At 40.0% G+C, this 25906-nt stretch overlaps 1 protein-coding gene across 5 annotated transcripts in view; it reads right to left on the bottom strand.

Moving 5' to 3' along the window:
- Positions 1–25906, bottom strand: part of LOC111529164 (tau-tubulin kinase 2) — a 178174-nt gene that overhangs the window by 85957 nt on the left and 66311 nt on the right. For 3 of the 5 annotated variants that reach the window (XM_023196021.2, XM_023196023.2, XM_023196022.2), the window contains exons 4-6: positions 13343–13416; positions 2148–2288; positions 153–257 (exon numbers count right to left, since the gene is read on the bottom strand). In XM_023196021.2, the coding sequence (XP_023051789.1) occupies positions 153–257; positions 2148–2288; positions 13343–13416 (320 nt within the window). Of the gene's footprint in view, positions 1–152; positions 258–2147; positions 2289–13342; positions 13417–16388; positions 16505–21275; positions 21989–25906 lie in introns of those variants that run through there. The other 2 variants (XM_023196024.2, XM_023196025.2) reach the window with 2 other exon arrangements.

The following is a 25906-nucleotide window of genomic DNA, read 5'->3' as shown; positions in this document are numbered from 1 at the left end:
TACAATTTATTGTCATTCTATAATCATTAAATGTATATGCCACTTCTTAGGTAACATCCATTAGGATAAATAATTAGCATTGTTTAAAAAGTGTGATACTATAAATACCAGGGTAATTATCAAATATTTGATAATAATATGAAAAATCTTACTGGTCTGACGTCACCACAGGAATTGGTAAACTGTCGAGCTAAGCCAAAGTCAAGCATGTAACATTTCCTACACGTACTAGGAAAGCGGCCCATGGCGAAGTTCGACTAGAAAAATAAAGAAGGAAAATATATACATTCTTATAATACTTAGTCCTTACATGTTAAGTCTTCTTCTATTTAAGCTCTATGTAACACACATGTTCCAAATATACTATTCTAGTCAATGATGTTTAGTAGGTATTAAAATATGATTTAGTTTTGGGTTCTATTAATGCCTAATATCAGGTAAACTTTGAGTAAAAAAGGATGTAAATGACTAAGGTTACACACAAGACAATATTAACTAGACTTGGAACTCTAAGTTCTTGAAATTCTAGTCTAAGTGAATGCTTAAATGACAACCCAACCCCCTACTTTTTAAAATAGGAGAAATCAGAGACAGACAAAAAAAAAAACCATAGAAATTTAAAAGAATTTCCTATAAACGGCCAGGTGTAGTGGCTCATGCCTGTAATCCCAGCACTTTGGGAGGCCGAGGGAGGTGGATCACGAGGTCAGGAGTTTGAGACCAGCCTGACCAACGTGGTGAAACCCTGTTTCTACTTAAAAAAAAAAAAAAAATTAACCGCGTGTGGTAGCATGCGCCTGTTATTCCAGCTATGCAGGAAGCTGAGGCAGAAGAATTGCTTGAATCCAGGAGGCGGAGGTTGCAGTGAGCCGAGATTGCGCCACGGCACTCTAGCCTGGGCGACAGAGTGAGACTCCGTCACAAAAAAAAATTAAAAAAAAAAAAGAATTTCCTATAAACATCATAAAACTGAATTTCACTAAGTCTAAAATTAAAATACAATTTATAGAAACATTTCAAAATGGACTTAAGGAAAATACACTTTGTATTCTTCCCCTAATGAAAATCAGTGTAATATTAAATGACCACAAACGCAAAGATGAATATGTAAGTAAGAGGACTTGTGAAGGTAAAGGCCAAATTGTTACCAGAATTGTTAGGTTTTTTTTTTTTTTTTTTTTAAATATTGTTCTACTTATGGGCTTTCTGATAAAAACAGGAACTATTCCAATCACCATGGTTCTCAAATAATGATGCATAGACACAGACTGACTCTACTATGTTAAATTTAGTTAGCATTTTCATGTAAACTAATTTTAGAAGTCATGTAACAACAGACAGTTATATTTTTCAACTGTACCAACATATGATACATTTATAGTAAATATGGCATATCAGAAATGGGTCGTTTCACCTAATGAACAATCAAATACCAAAAAGGACAAAAAAACCTATTTCACACTTATGGAAATGACAATTTCTAAGAAAAACAGATTAGTAAATAAAAACCCCACTGTATTTCCACAGTAGCACTCAGGAGAAAAATAAGGTCTTTCACAACTGATGATTTCTTATAATTTTTGACTTAACAAATAGTTCAAGAACACAGTATGAACAACCAAAAGCAACATATACAGTTTTTTAACCAATATATCTATAAAAGAAACCAGGGAATAAAGCCAATTTAGGCATAAAGCTAAGTAAATGGCAATGTTAGCACACATAATAATAGCCAAACATAACCTTTTTTAAGAGACAGGGTCTCACTATGCTGCCCAGGCTGGGGTGCAGTGGCTATCCACAGGAGCGATCATAGCTCACTGCAGTCTCCATCTCCTGTACTCAAGGAACCCTCCTGCTTCAGCCTCCTGAGTAGCTGGGACTATGGGCATGTGCCAACGCCCCAGTCTCAGTTTTTATTTTCATTGTATGAGAAAAACTCCTGAAAATAAGTTGTAGTTGTAATTATTACTTAAAAAATTAAGAGGTAAGTTACATTTTTGCTTCCAGGTCTCTATCGAAATGAAAATATTACCTTGTATTTTATCACAACAAATACATAAAGCTACATTTGTAATTTATTGTGTCCCAGGATAACATTAAGAGTATCAAACTCATTCTGTGCTCTGGACAGAAAAGGTCCCTACCGGTTTGATGTCTCGATGCAAGAACCCCACAGAATGAATGCTTTCAATAGACTCCAAAATCTGTCTACCCAGCCGGAGAGTAGTACTAATGGTGAATGTGCCTCGGGACTGGCTACGGCGAAGATCTGCCAGATTCCGACCCTGTGGAAATCAAATAAACACTTTCAAATAGAGGACTAAAACTATGTTAGAAGAGAAAACTGGGAAACCACTCACTTACCATTGAAAAATATGTTTTCAGTAAAATAGCAAGAATTTTTTTTCTTTTTTTTTTTTTTGAGATGGAATTTCACTCTTGTTGCCCAGGCTGGAATGCAATGGCATGATCTTGGCTCACTGCAACTGCTACCTCCTGGGTTCAAGCGATTCTCCTGCCTCAGCCTTCCAAGTAGCTGGGGTTACAGGTACGTGCCAGCATGCCCAGCAAATTTTTCTGTTTTTAGTAGAGACGGGGTTTCACCATGTTGGTCAGGCTGGTCTCGAACTCCTGACCTCAGGTGATCCACCCACCTCAGTCTCCCAAAGTGCTGGGATTACAGTCAAGAACCACCGTACCCGGCCAATAGCAAGAATTTCACACAAATTGTGATCCTCTCACTCAACAGATCTCTTAATCATATGAATGTTTCAGACAAGTTTTAGAATAATGAGATTTTTAGCATATCATGTTTCTGATTCATCATGCTTCCCTTTATCTCTGATGTCATAACAAAAAAGTCTTGATTATTTAAAATATAAGTAATCAAATATATAATTTATATTATTTACATTTATATTTATTTACTTAAAATATGTGATCAGGCCGGGAGTGGAGGCTCATGCCTGTAATCCTAGCAGTTTGGGAGGCTGAGGCAAGTAGATCACGAGGTCGGGAGAGTGAGACTATCCTGGCTAACACGGTGAAACCCTGTCTCTACTAAAAATACAAAAATTTAGCCAGATGTGGTGGTACGTGCCTTTAGTCCCAGCAACTCAGGAGGCTGAGGCAGAAGAATCGCTTGAACCAAGGAGGCAGAGGTTGCAGTGAACCGAGATCATGCCACTGCACTCCAGCCTGGGTGAAACAGCGAGACTCCATCTCAAAAAAAAAATATATATATATATATATATATACACACACACACACACACACACACACACACAAGATCAAGTATAGATAATGCATATACATACAAAGAGCACTAATTCCTCATTACTGCCTAACATATATTCTCAAACAAGTTACTTAACTTTCTTCAATCAGTTTCCTCGTAAAAACAAGCTAATAAAACCTACCTCACAGAGTTCTGTGAGTATTAAACAAGATCTATGTAAAGTTTTTTGTGCGTGTGTTTTGTTTTTTAAAGAGAAATGGGGTCTTGCTATGTTGACCAGGCTGGTCTCAAACTCCTTGCCTCCCATCTCAGCTTCCTGACATGATGGGATTATAGGTGAGAACCACCGTGCTTGGCCCCATATAAAGTTTTTAGAATACTGTGTGGTGCACAATAGGTACTCAACATAGGCTAACTATTGTTATTTTGACCAAACATTATATGACAAACATTCAATTTACTTGTAGAAGTATATAAAAGCAATGAATACATCCAGCATCTGCCGTTCATGATTGCATTGAAGCCTCACAGTACCCTAAATAGAAGTTGTTCCTGTGTCTGTTTTACAGATAAGGAAACTAAGGTTCTAAAAGGTTAAATAATGTTAACCTGTTAATGTAAAGCTGTTTTCCAAATCTAACTCTGTCTGACTCCAAAGTGCTCTTCTTTTACAGTCCTCTTTCACAGAGCTTTTCTACAGACTTTTTCATGATGCTGCTCCACCAAGGTTCCTTGTTGCTTAGGTAACAAACCAGTAATCTGAAAAGGAGAGCAGGACCATGGCCCTGCAGCACTACCTCCCAAAGAAAAGACTGGCTCTCCTGTCCCAAGGGGATTTAAATATCCCAATCTATTCCCACAATTTTATAATATATCTTTAGGGGTACTATGCCACTAATATTATCACTTCATCTAAAGATAATTGATTCACTTTTGAAAAGTAATAAATTCTTAGATTATCATTCAAAATAAAATATGAAGTACTCCTCAAGTAACAGTTTAAAAGTTACAGTAGCCGGGCGTGGTGGCTCAAGCCTGTAATCCCAGCACTTTGGGAGGCCGAGACGGGCGGATCACGAGGTCAGGAGATCGAGCCCATCCTGGCTAATACGGTGAAACCCCGTCTCTACTAAAAAATACAAAAAAAAAAAAACTAGCCGGGCGAGGTGGTGGGCGCCTGTAGTCCCAGCTACTCGGGAGGCTGAGGCAGGAGAATGGCGTAAACCCGGGAGGCGGAGCTTGCAGTGAGCTGAGATCTGGCCACTGCACTCCAGCCTGGGTGACAGAGCGAGACTCCGTCTCAAAAAAAAAAAAAAGTTACAGTAAAGTCAGGATCCTTTCATACTTCATATCTTCTTTTTTAAATGAAGCTTTCTCATAATGTAAATTAATTAGGATTTACCTTAGTTATTATTTTTAATGGAAATTCGTTGTTCCTCGCACCTGTAGCAAACGTAAAATAAGTGACAATCTACAGCAGCGAACTGTATAACCATGTGAGAGTACCTAATAACTTTTATTAGAATTCCAATAGCTTTTTCTTCAAAAATCAAAATTTTGATTGCCGAAAATATACCTAATATTGAAACTTTATTTGTAAACAGCTTTCACCACAAAAACTTTCAAAAGGAAATCAATTAAATTTTATTTATGACATTAGTAATACTTTAAAAAATTTAAATATTTTAAAATACAAGCCTAACGTATCAACTCACAAAATCTGAGAAGGTAAACACAAAACTGATAAAAGTATGGAGTAAAGTGCTATTAACATGGTAAAAACATGCAGGTACCCACTAAATTATACTTTAAAGTAAATACTACTAATGAATTATTATTTGTTACAAAGAAAAATTGAAAACAATCTATACAATAGTCCATGGTTATCCATGGTTTTACTTTATCCATGGTTTTACTTTACTGGTTTCCCACAGTCAACCATGGTGCAAAAATACTAAATAGAATATGCCAGAAATAAACAGTTAATAAGTTTTACATTACAGGCCATTCTCATATGTGATGAAATCTCATACCATCCTGCTCCATCAGGCCCAGGACGTGAATCGTCCCTTTAGTCAAGCGTGTCCACATGCTGTTACCTGCCCACTAATCACTTAGTGGCCCAGTCACCCAGATGTGCAGGGTTCAGTATGATCTGTGGTTTTAGGCATCCACTTGGGGCCTTAGAAAGTATCTCCTCAGATAAGGGGGTACTATCGTAAGTACATGAATAAATGAATAGTTACATAAATAATGGTACAGTCATCTTACTGACTGATATGCAGTCATTCAAAAAATGAAGAATCAAGAACTTATGAACACAAAGAAGAGAACATCAGACACTAGGGTCTACTGGAGGGGGAGGGTAGAAGGAGGGAGAGAGGCAGAAAAGATAACTATTGGGCACTGAGCTTAACACCGGGGTGATGTAATATTACACACAAAAAAACCTCATGACACATGTTTATCTATGGAACAAACCTTCACATGTACCCCCAAAACTAAAGTAAAAATTTTTTAAATAAAATAAAATAAAATGTCACAAGCCACCATATTTTGTAAAAAAAAAAAAAAAAAAAAAGGAAGACGACTATATATAGTAATGTGGAATGAATTAAAGAAGCAAGTTCATTTCTCTACAAATTTACAAGATCTTAATAAAAATGCAAGTGAATTTCTACATTGAGGATATGAAACATACCCATAAGGAGAAAAAATAATATAATGAACCTTCATGTATCTACTGGTCACCCAGAATTAACAATTATCAATTCATGCCCAGTCTTGTTTCATCTATTATTCACCTCCTCATCCATATCCTCCCCTCCCACCCACACGTACTGAATTATTTTCATGTAAATTCTAACCATATAATTTCATCTATATACTAAAAAGTGTAGGCCAGGTGTGGTGGCTCACATCTATAATCCCAACACTTTGGGAAGCCAAGGCAGGAAGATCACTTGAGCCCAGGAGTTCAAGACCAGCCTGGGCAACATACTGAGACCTCATCACTACAAAATATTACAAAATTAGGGCCAGGCACGGTGGCTCACGTCTGTAGTCCCAGCACTTTAAGAGGCCAAGGCAGGCAGATCACAAGATCCAGAGATCGAGACCATCCTTGTCAATATGGTGAAACCCCATCTCTACTAAAAATACAAAAATTAGCTGGGCATGGTGGCATGTGCCTGTAGTCCCAGCTACTCAGGAGGCTGAGGCAGGAGAATCGCTTGAACTCGGGAGGAGGAGGTTGCAGTGAGCCGAGATCGTGCCACTGCATTCCAGCCTGGGCAACAGAAAGAGAGACTGTCTCAAAAAAACAAAACAAAGAAAACAAACAAAAAAATTTAACTGGGCATGGTGGCACACACTTGTAGTCCCAGCTACTCAGAAAGGTGTGGTGAGAGGATCACTCGACCCCATGAGGTAGAGGCCGAAGCGAGCTGTGATTACTCCACTGTGCTCCAGCCAGGGCAAGACCCCATCTCAAAAAAAAAAAAAAAAAAAAACCAGAAGGGTGTATAAAAGGAAAGATACAAATGTAAGTAGACGTTATCAGCAATTACATCATTGTAAATTTGAATTAGAAACATCAATATGAATCATGGCATACTTTCTCATTTTTAAAAATGCATTTCTTAAATCCATCCACTTGAAAAGAATGAAAAATAATGACCAATCCACTTTCAACAGACACCCACATCATCTAGATTCTGGTCTGTAAACATCATTTCCCATTAAAAGGAGCCAAGGCTTAATGGAGAAATGACTGATTCCAGATCTGGAGTATGAAATATACAGAATGAGCCTGGTACACAGTATTGCACCAAAAAATAAGGATGCTATCAAAGACTGCTGCAGCCTAGTCCTAACAAAATGAATCCAGATCCAACATGAAAGAAGTCCCTGTAGCAAAAGATGAGACAATTTGAATATTTAAAAAACCGTAGGCCAGGTGCAGTGGCTTATGCCTGTAATCCTAGCACTTTGGGGGTTTGGGATTAACCTGGCCAACACGGGGAAACCCTATCTCTACTAAAAATTTAACAATTAGCTGGGTATGGTGGCGTGCGCCTATAATCCCAGCTACTTGGAAGGTTGAGGCAGGAGAATCGCTGGAACCCAGGAGGTAGGGGTTGCAGGGAGCCAAGATCGCGCCACTGCACTCCAGACTGGGCGACTGAGTGAGACTCCATCTCAAAAAACTAAATAAAACTGCAATAATTGAAAGACATCAAATATGTTAAATCCATGAATTTATGGATTTATTATATAGTTATATACAATTATGTTTATATTAGAGAACCAATTCATTATCCTAAAAACTGATAAATAAAATAATCAAGCAGTAGTCCTGCCTTTCCTATATAAAATACACCTAAGGATAACCTAATACTGAATGCAGTGCTTTTTAAGAAGAATTCTAGTTAACAAAAAAAGAATAAAATGATAGAACACTGTATTTGCAACTCCCATTAAAATAATGGATGATTATTACAAATGGGTTGATAAAACCATTAGGAAAAAACCATTGGGAACTTTAAAATGGATGGATTAGACTGACAAGGCCTGAACTCATTGACTAATCTCAACCTCACTAAAAGAGAGACAATCAGACACTACCTCCTGATGTGATTCAAGAGGAAGCATACAACCCACCTCTGAAGTATCCTTGCAGAGTAAATCTGGAATCTTATATAATCATCAATTTATAGAAAATACAGGGGACCGAAATACATATTAAAGACAACCCAGCAAAATCCAGAATATGGTAATGTGCGCATGTCACATTCCTCCATTTTTATCAACATCAATAAACACAATGAAAAGAAAATTACAAGAAAATAAAAGGCAGAGGGAGAACCAATATATTGAAAGAGGCTTAAGAGACAGGCAATGTGTGAACCCTATTTGGAACCCAATTCAAATAAACCAAATGTAAAAAAAAATTGTTTTTATTAAAGAGATGGACAATCAAGGAAATCTGAAGATTGGTTTGATATTTGTGCTATTATTAAGGAATTATTATTGGGTATTTTGGTTACTTTATGAGAAAAAAAGAGTTCTGGTCTTCTAGAAATGTATATATATATATATAAAATATACCTTGGATTAGCTATAATTTCAGGAGGGATAGGAGAAAGAGAAAATACTTGAAACAAGATTAGCCATATACTGATAGTTGTTGAAGCTGGGTAATGAGTAGATGGGTATAAATTATACTATTCTCTCTACTTTGTGTATGTTTAATTTTTCCCATAATAAAAAGTTTTTGGCCGGGCGCGGTGGCTCAAGCCTGTAATGCCAGCACTTTGGGAGGCCGAGACGGGCAGATCATCACGAGGTCAGGAGATCGAGACCATCCTGGCTAACACAGTGAAACCCCGTCTCTACTAAAAGAAAATACAAAAAATTAGCCAGGTGAGGTGGTGAGCGCCTGTAGTCCCAGCAACTCGGGAGGCTGAGGCAGCAGAATGGCGTAAACCCGGGAGGCGGAGCTTGCAGTGAGCTGAGATCAGGCCACAGCACTCCAGCCTGGGCGGCAAGCAAGACTCCGTCTCAAAAAAAAAAAAAAAAGTTTTTAAAAGGTTGTAGGTATTAGGCAATCTAGATCTACAGTTGTACTGGTTACAGAACTCGAAAAAATGTTTTGCACCTCCAATAGTTGATGTACTTATCACAATATATCACCCTTAGGCTATACTAAAGATGCTCATATAAAGCTTCAGTGGTGACAAAATATTAGGTGAGACCTGGCCAATGTCCTGCAAGGGGAATTGAGAAAAAAATGTGTACAACTGCTTGAGCTCTGTAAGATTTTAAAAACCATTTTAACGCCAAATAGTTAGAATTTCTACAACAGAGATAGGGTTGTTCCTTAAAAAATTTTTAAGGCAGATATTATGTAATTGAATCAGCAGGAGGAAAAGAACAAGTTTATCTTAAGAATAATGAATTTATGGTTTTTAGAATAAATTAGGACTCTCTGTGGGAAGCTGAATACATGGAGGAGACTCAGTAGTGATCTTCCATATGTCAAATAAGAGAAAATATGCTCTAGCGGTTACACCAGCTTTAGCCTAATCCCAAATCAAGTCAACCACAAACTGTACAGATGGGAGTTTAAATGGGTTAACTTCCTTGTTACAGGAAAAAAATATAGCATCCAATTCAAATGGAAAAGTTCTTAGACAAATAAATAGGAACTTGCCAAAGGCCACAAAGGTCATCATTGTCTAATATACACCAGTCTCTGGGGTTTCCCAGTACCAGGAGCCTTCCTATTTACAGAAAGTCAGATTTAGGTAAGTACAAGAATGAAAATGAGTATATGCTAAGACTGAGAAAGACTCTGCAGATTAAAGAAAAAAACCTGCTTTCTATAATTCTCCAGTCAGTAGTAACTTGAAACAAAACAGTTTTCTCTTATTACTGCCTAAAGAATACTGGGTTCAGGCTTCCACCAAGCTTTAATACCCATCAAGTAGGCTAGTACCAGACAAATCACAAACCTCCTTGAGACTCAGCTTCTTCATATGCAAAAGAGGGATAAAACTTATATCTCCTCCCCATGGGGGTATAATGAGGATCAAATAAGATGATAAATCCAGACGAAAACTGTAAAATGTCACACAAAAATTTATATTATTACTAGCCAAAATGAAAGAAAGCAGGATCCAAATTAATGATCTAAAAAGGTTGAGAGGCTGGGCGTAGTGGCTCATGCCTATAATCCCAGGGCTTTGGGAGACTGAGGCGGGAAGATCACCTTAGGTCAGGAGTTCAAGACCAGCCTGGCCAACATGGTGAAACCCTGTCTCTACTAAAAATACAAAAATTACACAGGCGTGGTGGCGCGCACCTTTAGTCCGAGCTACACCGGAGGCTGAGTTCAAGACCAGCCTGGCCAACATGATGAAACCCTGTCTCTACTAAAAATACAAAAATTACACAGGCGTGGTGGTGCACACCTGTAGTCTGAGTTACACCAGAGGTTGAGGCAGGAGGATCACTTGAACCCAGAAGGTGAAGGTTGCAGTGAGCTGAGATTGTGCCACTGTACTCCAGCTTGGGTGACAAAGCAAGACAACGTCGAAAAAAAAAAAAAAAGGGCCAGGCATGGTGGCTCACGCCTGTAATCCCAGCACTTTGGGAGGCCAAGGTGGGTGGATCACTTGAGGTCAGGAGTTCAAGACCAGCCTGAGCAAAATGGTGAAATCCAGTCTCTAATAAACATAAAAATTAGCCATGTGTGGTGCCGTGTGCCTGTAATCCCAACCACTTGAGAGGCTAAGGCACAATAATCACTTGAACCTGGGAGGAGGAGGGTGCAGTGAGCCGAGATCGCGCCACTGCACTCCTGCCTGGTGACAGAGTAAGACTCTGTCTCAAAAAAAAAAAAAAAAAAAAAGGTTCAGGGATAGCTGCTTAAATAAATAAAACCAGTCTGGCTCAAGAGTTAGTGAATCACATGACTCAAAAAGACCTTAAGGTTACATCTACAGAGGTTAAAATCTTTAAACGAAATCTGAAGGATGGCTGAGGGAAACAAGAAAAGCCTCCTGATGAGAAGAGGAAGCATTTAGGCCAGGATCTATGTCTCTAGAATCACTGTTATTTAGATAACTTGAAAGAAAATAAAGAAACCGCCTGGGCGCGGTGGCTCACACATGTAATCCCAGCACTTTGGAACCTGAGGTGGGCGGATTGCTTGAGGTTAGGAGTTCAATACGAGCCTGGTCAGCACAGTGAAACCCTGTCTCTACTAAAAATACAAAAAATAGCCGGGCATGGTGGCGGCCACCTGTAAACCCAGCTATTCCAGAAGCCGAGGCAGGAGAATCACTTGAACCCGGGAGGCAGAGGTTGCAGTGAGCCGAGATTGCGCCATAGCACTCAGCCTGGGTGACAGAGCGAGACTGCGTCTCAAAAAAAAAAAAAAAAAGAAAAAGAAAAAAAAGAAAAGAAAGAAGTCAAACGCCCAAAACAATGTTTGCTTAAGATGAAAAGAAATACTGAGAATTCTAGATCTAGGCAGCAAGATCAAGATGAACCACGGTTTTTAAACTTTGAGGGTGACTACAGTTCAGGGTGTGTGTGTGTGTGTTTTCAGGGGCAGAGGCAGTGTCAGAGAAAACAGAAAGGTTTCCCTCTTCTCCCCACTGTAGCCATCATTCCAACATTCCTATTCTGAATTTCTTTCCTCTGGACCTAACTCCACTACCATCTAAAGAACAGGGAACAGGCCGGGGGCAGTGGCTCACGCCTGTAATCCCAACACTGTGGGAAGCCGAGGTGGGCAGATCACCTGAGGTCAGGAGTTCGAGACCAGTGTGGCCAACATGATGAAACCCCATCTCTACTAAAACTACAAAAATTAGCTGAGCTTGGTGGAGCACGGCTGTAATCCCAGCTACTTGGGAGGCTGAGGCAGAAGAATCGCTTGAACCTGGGAGGGGGAGGTTTCAGTGAGCCAAGATTACGCTACTACACTCCAGCCTGGGTGACAGATCAAGACTCCATCTCAAAAAAAAAAAAAAAAAAAAAGAATATATATGGAACAGAGTTATGTTACTGACGGAAAAAAAAGAAAAAGAAAAAGGAATGGCATTTCTCCTCTATCTCAACTACTGTTTAAAGTTTCAAGTACTCAAGACTGGTACTTGCTATGGTTTTTCTTTTCTTTTTCAGTATTTATTTCAGGTTCAGGGGTACATGTGCAGGTTTGATACACGGGCAAATTGTGTGTTGCTGGTGTTTGGTGTGAAAACGATTTTGTCACACAGGTAGTGAGCATAGTATCCAACAGCTAGTTTTTGGACCCTCATCCTCCTTCTTTGCTCCACCCTCAAAGTAGGCCCTGGTGTCTATTGTTCCCCTCTTTGTGTCCACGTGTACTCAAAGTTTAGCTCCCACTTGTAAGTAAGAACATGCAGTATTCGGTTTTCTATTCCTGCATTAATTTGCTTAGGATAATGGCTTCCAGCTGCATCCATGTTGCTGCAAAGAACATGATTTCATTCATTTTTATGGCTGTGTAGTATTCCATGGTATACATGTACCACATTTTCTTTATCCAGTTCACCACTGATATGCACGTAAGGTTAATTCCACTTATTTGCTATTGTGAATAGTGCTGCGATGAACACATAAGGGCGTGTATCTTTTTGGCAGAAGGATTTTATTCCTTTGGGTATATACCCCGTAATGGGGTTGCTAGGTTGAATGGTAGCTCTGTTTTAAGTCCTCTGAGAAATCTCTAGACAGCTTTCCACAGTAGCTGAACTAATTTATATTCCCACCAGCAGTGTACAAGTGTTTCCTTTTCACTGCAATCTCACCAGCATCTGTTATTTTCTGACTTTATAATAATAGTCATTCTGACTGGTGTGAGCTGGTATCTTACTGTGGTCTTGATTTGCATTTCTCTAAAGATTAGTGATGTTGAACATTCTTTCATGTTTTTTGGCCATATAGATGTCTTATTTTGAGACATATTTTGGTGTGGAAGTGGGGTAGTTATCTTGGAAGTAGGTTCCCGACAAAAAGGATGAGCTAGGACCCCTTCTTCACCTTCCTTGCCCATGTGCATACGTACTTGCACTTCCAACTTCTACTATGGAATGATGCAGCAAAAAGGCCCCTGCAAGATGTGGGTCCCTAGAGCTAGGATTTTCCAACCTCCAGAATGGTAAGAAATAAATCTCTGTTCTTTATGCATTACTCAGTCTTGGGTATTCTGCAGCAGCACAAAACAGACTAAGACAATACTTTAGAATACAAATGGAGAACTGGAATCCCTAAGGTAATGAACAGTAGAAGGGGTAAGATTCACATTATATCCCCTCATCCACCCAGGGATCGAAAACTGCAAAGATGACAAGCCGTAAAGATACAGGTCAACTCAAATAGCGGACAAAGACAATTATTTCATTTTTGGAAAATCTGTATAGTCTGTTTAAATAAAGTTCCATCTGCACAGTATAAAACATTCTCACATGGTACTAAGAATATTGTTATTTTTTATTCATATTCACTGTAACTGTATACTTTGATCAAAACGGAAGGATTTCAAGACACGTTTTCAAGGTAACCTACCTGCAACTGCATGACCACATAGTTGAATCGATCATTCCTCCCACAGCCAATAAATCTACAAACATGGTCTTTCCCTGGATAAGAAAAGAAAGAAAACAATGGAAAAGAATATACTATGGTTTCTCTTAAAACATTAATAATTTGCTTTTCTGTATAGTATTTTATGATTGAATACAAAATACATCTTGAGAACCTTAAGGATAGAAAACTTATATTATTCAAATTTTCTACCTACCTCCTCTCCTCCCAGGCACTGTACTATTCCTTTATGTGGTCAAATAAATGATTATTTGAATGAATAAATAAGCAAATTAATATACGAATGAGGAAACAAATGTATGATAATTTATTTAGGGAGGAAAAGATTAAGTGGTCAATTCAGATCAACCTGCCCAGATATGATACATATGAAGCCACAGAAGAACAATAAAAAAGAACTATGTTAGAAATAGAAACCCTGAATTTTAGATATGTTACGGTACTCACTGCTATGACTTCTGCAAGACCCACAATCTTTGGGGGCCTCACTGACACGGATTCGCCCAGTGATTTTCAACCTGAGTTCCATCTGAGAAACCCAGAACAGTGCTGGCTGGGGCACAGAGGGGAGCAGGGATACAGCAGAAATCTGATTAAAGAAAAGCATGCAAAGACCCCCCAAAAGAATTGAGCCGCATGTATAGGTTAGTGTTTTTCAACCCTGGCTACTTATGAAAACCATCTGGAACACTTTATTTTTGTTTTTTGACACCACTGACCCGAAGGCAGTGGAAAACTTTTTAAAGATTCCTAAGTTCTATATTGATTCAGAATCTGTGGAGAAAGATACAGAATATGAGCTTTTCAAAAGTTCGTTGTTATTTTTTATTTTTTTGAGACAGGGTCTCACTTTGTTGCCCAGGCTGAAGTGCAGTGGCATGATCTTGGCTCACTGCAACCTCTGCCTCCTGGAAGGCTCACTGATCCTCCCACCTCAGCCTCCTGAATAGCTGGGACTAGAGGTGTGTGCCACCACAACTGACTGATTTTTGTATTTTTTGTAGAGATGGGGTTTTACCATGTTGCCCAGGCTGGTTTCAAACTCCAGGGCTCAAGAAGCGATCTGTCCGCCTCAGCCTCCCAAAGTGCTGAGACTACAGGCATAAGTCACTGCACCTGGCCTCAAAAGTTCTTTAAATGATCCTAAACCAGGTAGGACATGGAGAGATATTTGAAAACTACTGCAGGGTAATGAGAAGTATCAAAAAGATTTTAAGATAAAGAATAACATACTAAAACACTGTGGCGGCAATGAGGAGGGTAGACTACAAAGGGGTCAATTCTAGTGGAGAAGGTCACTCTGGGGGATAGTTACAATATCCAGGAGAAAGAATAAGGGGATTAGAGACAGATAAAATCAGATAAATCTGACCGATATTAAAGGTGTAGTTTTTTACTAGAATTGGTAAAATTAAATGAAAAGTTGTACCAAAATAAGAGAATACAGTAGGTTGTATAGATTTTAAGTGATATTAAAATGTTGAATTTTAGGACAATCAAGTGAATTCAGTAGACATTGTAAGTTCCGGCCTGGTGCTGAGACCAAAAGGCAGAGCTCCAGAGGTACACTGAGGAAACATTAATTCATGGACAATAGATGGAAGATTGACAAGTGAAAGAATATAAGAGGAAAAGAAACTTCAGCACATAATTTGGAAAATGCAACATTTAATTATTATTATTATTTTTAAAACAGGGTCTATCTTGCCCAGGCTGATCTCAAACTCTGGGCTCAAGCAATCCTCCCGCCTCAGCCTCCCAAAGTGCTGGGATTACAGGCGTGAGCCACCATGCCCACCCTAGAAAATGCAATATTCAAAGCATGAGCAAAAATAAGAGTCCCTCAAGGAAACAGAGGAATAGCCTGAAAGATAGGAGGACACTGAGAGAGGGGTATCACAGAAACCGAGGGAGAACACTTCATGAGGGCAGAAGTGGACATTGACAAGTACATAGAAAGGCTGAGAAGTACTAATATAAACAGGAAGTCATTAGTGAGTCAAGGGGCAGAAGTCAGTTTATAATGGGTTAAAGAGTAAATAGAACATGAAATATGAGGGCAGTCTTTGAAGGAGCTTGCTTGAAAGTAAGGAAGAGTAACAGGCCAAAGCTTGAAGACGAAGATTTGGTAGACTGACGAAACACTCAAAGAAAATTTGCCTCCTAACTGGCTTAAAATATAAATACAATTAAGACGCAGCAAAGCCAGGGGCAATGACTTCGCCTATAATCCCAACTACTTGGGAAGCTAAGGTGGGAGGATTGTACGAGGCCAGGAGTTTGAGACCAGCCTGGGCAACATAGCAAGACCCCTTCCCTTTAAAAAAAAAAAAAACTCATTTTTTTGCATCTGTGTTATCAATCAGTACAAGATTGCTTTTTCACTCTCTATGTTTTTGTTTAAAAAGGGGGTTATAAGCTAGCAAGAATGGGTGCAATGAAGAACACAATAATTCACAAGGTACACAGTACATGTTGATCACTTAACACATATTTTACATATATTTGCAAAACAGTGCTATCTATTACATTGTAGTAAGAATGAAAGGATCAATGATGATCATTAGCAACTTACTGTTGTCCTCAGCTTCAAAGAAACAATAAAAAATAAGTTAAATAGTGTTTTCCTTGCATTATCCATTCCTTAAGACTCTACTTTTCTGTCATGTACAGGGACCATATCTATCTTGTTCTGGTACTAAAAACACTTTTGCAAAAACTGTAACAGTGAGAGACATCCAACATAGCTGATTCTATCTTGCTTCTAAACTCACAAGCTAACTACCTTTGCTCATCCCTACACACAGGCCAAGCTGACTATGGGAGGAATTTAGTTTGCAGTTTAACTTTAAAGCAAGGATTTAAACAAAACCCACTCTTTCTTTGGGGACAGACACTGCTTTTATAAAACTAATGAAAGGCCAAAAACAGAATTATGGTAGGCACCTGAATTCTGTCAAGGTTTAGGCATAGGTAAATAACAACTAGTCATTGTTTCCTAACTTACCTTTTCGTAATTGCCTACTACTCAGGAGTCACTAGCTGGTGGTGATAAGATTTGTAACTTCTGGCTGGGTGCAGTGGCTCACACCTGCAATCCCAGCACTTTGGGAGGCTGAGGCAGGCAGATCATGAATTCAGGAGTTTCAGACCAGGCTGGCCAATATGGTGAAACCCCGTTTCTACTAAAAATACAAAAATTATCCGGGCATGGTAGCACGTGCCTGTAGTCCCAGCTACTCAAGAGGCTGAGGGAGAAGAATCACTTGAACCCAGGAGGAGGAGGCTGCAGTGAGCCAAGATCGCGCCACTGCACTCCAGCCTGGACGACAGAGAGAGACACGGTCTCAAAAAGAAAAAAGATTTGTAACTTCCCAATTGCCCCAACTGGTAACATTGCTATTGTGAAACCTAAGACTGGTGTTTGAGATATTTTTTAGTGGACCAACTGACACCACCCAGGTGTCCCCAACCCAGGAAACGACTGAGCACATGAAGATAATTTCAATACCCCTGTGATTTCATCCCCAACTCAACTAATCAGCAATGCCCATTCCCTAGCCCCCTCCCCACCAAACTATCCTTAAAAACCCTAGTTGTCAAATTCTCAGGGAGGCAGATTTGAGAAATATCACACACCATCCTCACTGAGCCACACTGCAATTATTAAACTCTCTGCTGCAACACCAGTCTCAGTGTATTGGCTTTTTCTGTGCAGCAGGCAAAAAGAACCTGCTAGGCTGTAACAGTACCTGGCACAATACCCAGTAAAGAGTGATTTAAATGCTCAATGAATATGTGTGTGGGCAGCAAGCCACCCAGGTGCTGAGGCAAGAGGCCGAGGGCACAAGCTGTTCCAGTAGAATAAAACATATAAAATAAGAATAGTTATGCTAGATATAGATCATAGATATGATTATATATGAATATCATTAATCATTAGTTTGTAGCAACTACTCTTTATTCCAATATTATAATAATCCTCACTCTACAATCATAACCCAGGAAAAACCAGGTCATACAGAGGAGCTGAGGAGACATAGTGAGAAGTGACTATAAGATAAAAGTGTGAGCCTTCTGTCATGCCCGGGCAGGGCCACCAGAGGGCTCCTTGGTCTAGCGGTAACACCAGCGTCTGGGAAGACGTCCTTTGCCAAGCGGACCGTGGTCTAGCGGTAGCATCGGTGTCAAGGAAAAACACCCACTACTTAGCAGACTGGGAAAGGGAGTCTCCCTTTACCCGGAGTTTAGAGAAGACTCTACTCCTCCACCTCTTGTGGAGGACCTGACATCAGTCAGGCCTGCCCGCAGTTATCTGGAGGCCTAACCGTCTCCCTGTGATGCTGTGCTTCAGTGGTCACGCTTCTAGTCCGCCTTCATGTTCCATCCGTATACCTGGCTCTGCCTTCTAGATAGCAGTAGGAAATTACTGGAAGTACTAAAAGTCTCTGATATGCAGGAATAATGGCGTAAGCTGTCTCTCTCTCTCTCTGCCTCGGCTGCCGGGCAGGGAAGGGCCCCCTGTCCAATGGACACGTGACCCACGTGACCTTACCGATCACTGGAAATGGCTCACACTCCTTACCCTGCCCCTTTGTCTTGTATCCAATAAATATCAGCGCAGCCTGGCATTCGGGGCCACTACTGGTCTCCATGTCGTGGTGGTAGTGGTCCCCTGGCCCAGCTGTCTTTTCTTTTACCTCTTTGTCTTGTGTCTTTATTCCTACAATCTTTTGTCTCCGCACACGGGGAGAAAAACCCACCGACCCTGTGGGGTTGGACCCTACATATGTGTAAATAAATGAATAGAATAATGGCTAACAAAATATGCATAATATGGGCCAGGAGTGGTGGCTCATGCCTGTAATCCCAACACTTTGGAAGGCTGAGGTGGGAGGATTGCTTGAGTCCAGGAGTTCCTAGCCTGGACAACATGGCAAGGCTCCCTCTCTACAAAAAATACAAAAATCAGTCAGGTGTGGGGGCACATGCCTGTAGTTTCAGCTACTCAGGAAGTTGCAGTGGAAGGCTCAGTTGAGCCTGGAAAGACAAGGCTGCAGTGAGCTGTGATCATGCCACTGACTCCAGCCTGGGTGATAGAGTGAGACCCTGCTCTCTAAATAAATAAATAAATAAATAAATAAGCATAATATGCACACATAATGTGCAAGCATTTTATGCCAGGCTCTATATCAAGCATGTTCCATGCATTTAATCCTGCCAATAATGCAAGTATTATTATATTCTCCATTTTTCAAATATAGAAATAGAGGCTTAGGGAGGTTACTTTGTCCAAAATTACAACCAAAACATGAAGCAGTTTAATGCCAGAGCCTTTGCTCTTAACCATTACGCCCAGAAATGACAGAAACAGATTTTAAAATCAAGTAACACCTTGTCAATAAGTATTAAAATAGGGAAAGAAAGACTGTGACAGAACAGAAACAGGACAATCTACTATATGCCAAGTACTAAACTAGGCACCAGAAATACAAGAGAAATTAAGATCCATGCCCTCAAAGAGTTCACAGCCAAGATATGTAAACAACAAAAAAAAATGTAATGCAGTATGAGTTCTATAATATTAGAGATAAACTGCTGCAGATATAAAGAAGATTCAAAAATTTGGCTTATGAGGCTTCACATGAGCATTAAATCACTAGATTTTACACATTTATGAGAAGAGTATTCTAAAAGAAGGTCACCCACAAAGTCATAAAGGATCTAAGTACATGTGATAGATGATTGAGATGACAGGCTAGAGGACTTGATATGAGTTAAGGTAGGCTGAGGTGGGAAGTATGATCAGACAAGAAAAGTAAGCTAAAACCTTATATGCCACTGTGGTATACAGTAGTCCCATGGGGGACTGGTTCCAAGACCTCCCTTGGATACCAAAATCCACCAATACTCAGGTCTCTGATATAAAATGGGGTACCTGCCAGGCATGGTAGCTCACACCTGTAATCCCAGCAATTTGGGAGGCCAAGGTGGGTGGATCACCTGAGGTCAGGAGTTAGAGACCAACCTGGCCAACCTGGTGAAACCCCATCTCTATTAAAAATAGAAAACTTAGCTGGGCATGGTGGCGGGCACCTAAAATCCCAGCTACTCAGGAGGCTGAGGCAGGAGAATCACTTAAACCTGGGAAGCAGAGGTTGCAGTGGGCCGAGATTGCACCATTGCACTCCAGCCTGGCCAACAGAGCAATGCTGCATCTTGAAAATAAAATAAAGTAAAATAAAATAAAATAAAATAAAGTAAAATAAAATAAAATAAAATAAAATGGGGTACTATTTTCCATGTAACCTATGCACATCCTCCCATATACAGTCAGGCTTTGCTTAACAACAGGGATAAGTTCTCAGAAATGCATCCTTAGGTGATTCAGTCACTGTGTGAACATTATAGGGTGTGCTCACAAAAACCTAGATGGAATAGCCTATTACATGCCTAGGTTATATGGTAGAGCCTATTGCTCCTAGACTACAAACCTGTATGGCATGTTACTGTACTGCATACTATAGACAGTTATAACACAATGCTAAATATTTATGTACCTAAATGTGGAAAAGGTACACTAAAAACATAGTATTATAATCTTATGGGACCACTGTCTATCACTGAACAAAATGCTGTTGTGTGATGCACAACCATATTTTAAATAATCTCTAGATTACCTATGATACCTAATACAATGTAAATGCCATGTAAATAGTTGCCATACTGATTGTTTAGGAAATAATAACAGGGAAAAAAAGTCTATACATGTTTAGTACAGATGCAATATTTTTTTCCTAATTTTTATTTATTTATTTTATTTATTTTTGAGACAGACTTTGCTCTGTCACCCAGGCTGGAGTCCAGTGGAGCTATCTCATCTCACTGCAACCTCTGCCTCCAGGGTTCAAGCACTTCTCATACCTCAACCTCCCAAGAAGCTGGGATTACAGGTGTGCACCACCATGCCTGGCTAATTTTTGTATTTTTAGTAGACACGGCTGATAGCCAGGCTGATCTCGAACTCCTGACCTCAAGTAATCCCCACACCTCAGCCTCCCAAAGTGCTGTGATTACAGGTATGAGCCACCATGCCCAGTCTTTTTCCTAAGATTTTCAATCTGTGGTTGGTTGCATCCACAGATGTGGAATGCATGGATGTGGAACCCACTAACAGCAACAGCCAACTATAATACGAAATATATTTAGTCTCTGTCCCTGATACTTGTCACCTGGTTTCTAAAACTTATGGAATTTTCTGATAGAAATGTCTTTGTTATTTATGACTCTTTTGATAACACCTGCGTTTATGTTAATCCGGTAACTTGGGGGAAGCCCTATATAATCAGGATGGGGCCAGTCACCAGAAAGACGAAGTGCTTAGAAGAGAGGACTGAACTTTCAGCCTCACCCACCAACCTCCAGGAAAGGTGAGTGGGAGGGCTGGAGATTCAGCTCTATAAAGACTCTTGAACAATCAGATGTGTGAGCTTCTGGTGTGCTGAATAAATGGAAGTGCTGGGGGAGTGGCCTACCCAGAGAGGAGACAGAAGCTCCCCACTCCCCCACACCTCACCCTTATCCATCTCTTCATACAGCTGTTCATCTGTATCCTTTGCAATATCCTTAATAAACCAGTAAACATGTTTCCTGAGTTCTGTGAGCCATCCTAGCACGTTAACCAAACCCAAGGAGAGGGGAATCAAGGGAGCCCCAGGTTGCAGCCAGTCACCTCAACCTCAGCTCACCACAACCTCCACCTCCCGGGTTCAAGTATAGTTTAAGCCATTCTAATGGTGTGCAGTGATATCTCACTGTGTATTCTCCTAATGTTTAGTTATGCTAAACATCTTTTCAGCAACTGATTTAACACTCTATATCTTCTTTGAAGTACCTGTAAAAGCTTATTAAATATTTTTAATTGTTTGTTTTCTTATTGTTGAGTTTTCAGAGTGCTTTATATATTCTGAAAAGTCCTTTGCAGGTGATTCGCAGATATTTTTCTTCCACTCTGTAACTTGTCTTTTCATTCTTTTCATAACGTCTTTTGCAAGCAAAGTTTTTAATTCAATGAAATTCAAATTATCAATTTTTTAATTTTATGAATCATGCTTTTGTCATCATTTGACAAGCTGCTTGCCTAAACTTAAGTTACAAAGATCTTCTCCATGTTTTCTTCTAAAAGTTATACAGCCTTCTATCTCACATTTCAATGTGTGGTATATCTTCAGTAAATTTTTGTATAATGTGTGCAGTTTCGGTGGAGGTTCACTACTTTTGTAAAAGGATGCCTGATAGCTCCAGCACCAAGACCATTCGTTTTCCACTGACTCGCCTTTGTGACTTTGTAGATTATCACTGGCCTTCTTTGTATGGGTCAGCCTATGTCCAAAATCTCTATTTTACTCCACTTGATCTATATGTCTATCCCTTTGCCAATACCACAGTCTTGATTATCCTAGTTCTGTACTAAGTTTTAAAACCATATAGTTTGTTTCTTTGCTTATATTTTATATTTTTAGACAGGATCTCACTTTGTCACCTAGGCTGGAATATGGTGGCACAATCATAGTGTACTCAAATTCCTGGGCTCTGGCAATCCTCCTATTTCAGCCTCCCAAGCAGCACAGGACTACAGGCATGTACCACCATGTTGAGTCAATTTTTTTTTTTTTCTTAGTTTGTAGAGATGGAGGTCTCACTATGTTTTTTTTTGTTTTGTTTTGTTTTGTTTTGTTTTTTTGAGACGGAGTCTCACTCTGTCGCCCAGGCTGGAGTGCAGTCTGGAGTGCAGTGGCTGGATCTCAGCTCACTGCAAGCTCCGCCTCCCAGGTTCACGCCATTCTCCTGCCTCAGCCTCCTGAGTAGCTGGGACTACAGGCGCCCGCCACCTCGCCCAGCTAATTTTTTGTATTTTTTTAGTAGAGACGGGGTTTCACCATGTTAGCCAGGATGGTCTCGATCTCCTGATCTCGTGATCCACCCGTCTCGGCCTCCCAAAGTGCTAGGATTACAGGCTTGAGCCACCACGCCCGGCCCACTATGTATTTTTTAACTTATAGAAATTATACATTTTTATTGTATAAACATGTTTTGAAGACATGTATATACGATGGAATGGCTCAAACTAATAACATGCCTCACAAACACATTTTTAATAAGAACACTTAAAAATCTATTATCTGGCCGGGCGCGGTGGCTCAAGCCTGTAATCCCAGCACTTTGGGAGGCCGAGACGGGCGGATCACGAGGTCAGGAGATCGAGACCTTCCTGGTTAACATGGTGAAACCCCGTCTCTACTAAAAAATACAAAAATCAAGCCGGGCGAGTTGGCAGGCGCCTGTAGTCCCAGCTACTCCGGAGGCTGAGGCAGGAGAATGGCTAAACCTGGGAGGCGGAGCTTGCAGTGATCCGGCCACTACACTCCAGCCCCGGGAACAGAGCGAGACTCCGTCTCAAAAAAAAAAAAAAAAAATCTATTATCTACGTGATTTGATGTTTTCCCCCAACATTATTCTTCTTTTTCAACATTGTTTTGGCTACTCTAGATCCTTTGCTTTTCTATATTAACTTTAGAATCAGCTTCTGTATAACTAGAAAAAGTACTGCTGGGATTTTTATTATTATTTCATTAAATCTATAGATCAATTTGGGGAGAATCAATATCTTCCAATTAATGAACCTTTCATTAATGAACCTTCCAATTAATGAATATGGTATGCCTCTCCATTTATTTAAATCTTCTTTTATTTCTTTAATCAGGGCTTTATAGTTTTCAGCATACAGAGTATATACATATACCTTTTTTTTTTTTGAGACAGAGTTTCATTCTTATTGCCCAGGCTGGAGTGCAATGGCGCAATCTCAGCTCACCACAATCTCCACCTCCCAGGTTCAAGCGATTATCCTGCCTCAGCCTCCCAAGTAGCTGGGATTACAGGCATGCACTACCATGCCTGGCTAATTTTGTATTTTTAGTAGAGATGGGGTTTCTCCATGTTGGTCAGGCTGGTCTCGAACTCCTGACTTCAGGTGATCCGCCCATCTCAGCCTCCCAAAGTGCTGGGATTACAGGCGTCAGCCACTGCGTCCAGCCCAGATCCTGCATATATTTTGTTATATTTACACCCTCCATATTTCTTTTTTTTGGAGCTATTGAAATTTTTAAAAATTCAGTTCTCAATTGTTCATTGCTAGTACACAGAATTATGGTTGCTTTTTGTGGCCTGATCTTATATCGCTTGCTAAACTCACTTATTCTAGGAAGTTTTTACGATTCTTGGGATTTTCTATATAGACAATCATGTCATCCACAAACAGGAACAATTTTATTTCCTCCTTTTCAGTCTATATGTCATTATTTATTTATATATCTTTGCTGCACCAAACTCAAGTCTCATTCTGGGTTGCTGATGACACAAATGTTAGATATTTTGATATTATCTCATAGGTCACTGAGGCGCTGTTTATTTTTTTACATGGTTTTCCCTGGTTGTTCAGATTAGATCATTTCTATTGATCTGTTTTCAAGTTCACTGAATCTTTCACCTATCATGTCCATTCTGCTATTGAGCCCATTCAGTGAGTTTCTTATGTCTGTTATTGTACGTCTTGGGTCTAAATGTTCTATTTAGTTGTTCTTTATGTCTTCTATTCCCTTGCTAAGATTGTCTATCTTCCTGCTCATTCTTGGAGCAAAGTCATAATAACTGATTTAAAGTCTTTTAAACATAATTTTAACATCTGTATGATCCTGGCATTGGCATCTACGTTTTTCTATATGAGTTGAGATTTGTCTGATTCTTTCTAAGCTGAGTGATTCCAGGTTGTATTCAGGACACTTTGAATATTATGTTATGAGACTCTAGGTCTTATTCAAGTCCCACCAAGAATGCTGGTATTTTTGCTTTAGCCAGTAATTGACCCAGTTGAGTTCATGCTTCAAGTTCTGACCAGCCTTCTGTAGGTTGTATTTCTAATGTCAATTCAGTTTTCAAAGCCTTTGCAGTTACATTTAACGTGTTCCATAAGTACTCCATGTAGTTTCCAGTTTGGGATGTGGGCAGTGGTCTACCCCATAATTCAGTTCTCAAAGTCCGTATGTGCTGTTTAGGATTGGACCCATGCATGCACAGACTGGAGGTCAGCTCCGGAGTCCAAAAGCAACTTTAGGTGGTCAGTTTCCCAAGTTCCTCCCTCATCTACAATCTTTCATTTCACTGGGGCTCCCCTTTTCCAGTCTTCCAGCAGAACTCTGGGGCTTTATTAACACCACTCTGCAGAGTACTTCCCATGACTGTGCTCACATCAGGCAAGGCCAAGCAACAGAACAGCAGAGAGAAAAAAAGCAGTGGGGATTTGCCCAACTCTCTTCAGACCATGGCTCCTCCAATCTGAGAAGAAGGTTCCTCTCCCTCTATTTTAGGCTTTTGCCTGCCCCCATTGAGGCCACTGTCAAGGATTGTTTGAGGCCTGGGTGTAAGAGAATAAATAAAAAGAGAGAGAAAGATGTAGGATTTCCATGCTTTCTCTGGGCATTAGGAGACCCCTTTCCTCCTCCTCGAGTCAGAACTAGAAGACTTCTCTCGATGCATTTTCTGTCCATGTCAATGCTCACTTCCAAGTTGCAGGATACATTAAGTTCAGGCTGGGGCATACTGGAAGAAAAAAATGGTAAACTCACTGCTGGTTCAATGGTACTCTGAATTCTGGTCTTCTTCCCCAGTCTGTCTCCTACAATTTACTTTTCAGAGGCCTCAAATAGCCACTCCAAGAATTTTGCCCAGGTTTTTAGCTGCATTCAGTGGCAGAGACAGAGTGAAGTGCGCTGACTCCATCTCATCTGGAACCAGAACCTGGACTACTGTTTTTCTTAACAAACTTTGTAGAACTGATTATTTTAAACTACTTGTATAACCTGGAACTTAATTAAAAATTAAAAATAAATCCTATAATAATCTTATTGAGGTAGAGGGAAAAAGCAAGTTAGTAGAATCACATTTTTTAAAAGCATATATACTTTTGGACATTATATGTATGTGAAAAAAGGTGAAGTTCTTAATTATACTTTGCTTCTTATATTTGAATCTTGTTTTACCTGTGGACTTTCATAAAAGGACGATTACACATTTTTTAAAAAGAATAAAAAAAGCAGGAATTACCCAAAATGTGAGAAAAAGGAAGCAGTTTGCAGGCGAGAGGCTATAAGCCTTAAGAAACTGAAAATATGGCTGGGCGCTGTGGCTCACGCCTGTAATCCCAGCACTTTAGAAGGCCGAGGCAGGTGGATCATGAGGTCAGGAGATAGAGACCATCCTGACTAACATGGTGAAACCCCATCTCTACTAAAAATAAAAAAAATTTAGCTGGGCGTGGCGGTGGGCACCTGTAGTCCCAGCTACTCGGGAGGCTGAGGCAGGAGAATGGCGTGAACCCAGGAGACAGAGCTTGCAGTGAGTGGAGATCACGCCACTGCACTCCAGCCTGGGCAACAGAGCAAGACTCTGTCAAAAAAGAAAAGAAAA

This window comes from Piliocolobus tephrosceles, unplaced genomic scaffold, assembly GCF_002776525.5.
Source record: "Piliocolobus tephrosceles isolate RC106 unplaced genomic scaffold, ASM277652v3 unscaffolded_110, whole genome shotgun sequence".
Classification (NCBI taxonomy): domain Eukaryota; kingdom Metazoa; phylum Chordata; class Mammalia; order Primates; family Cercopithecidae; genus Piliocolobus; species Piliocolobus tephrosceles.
This window is presented reverse-complemented; position numbering and strand designations above follow the sequence as displayed.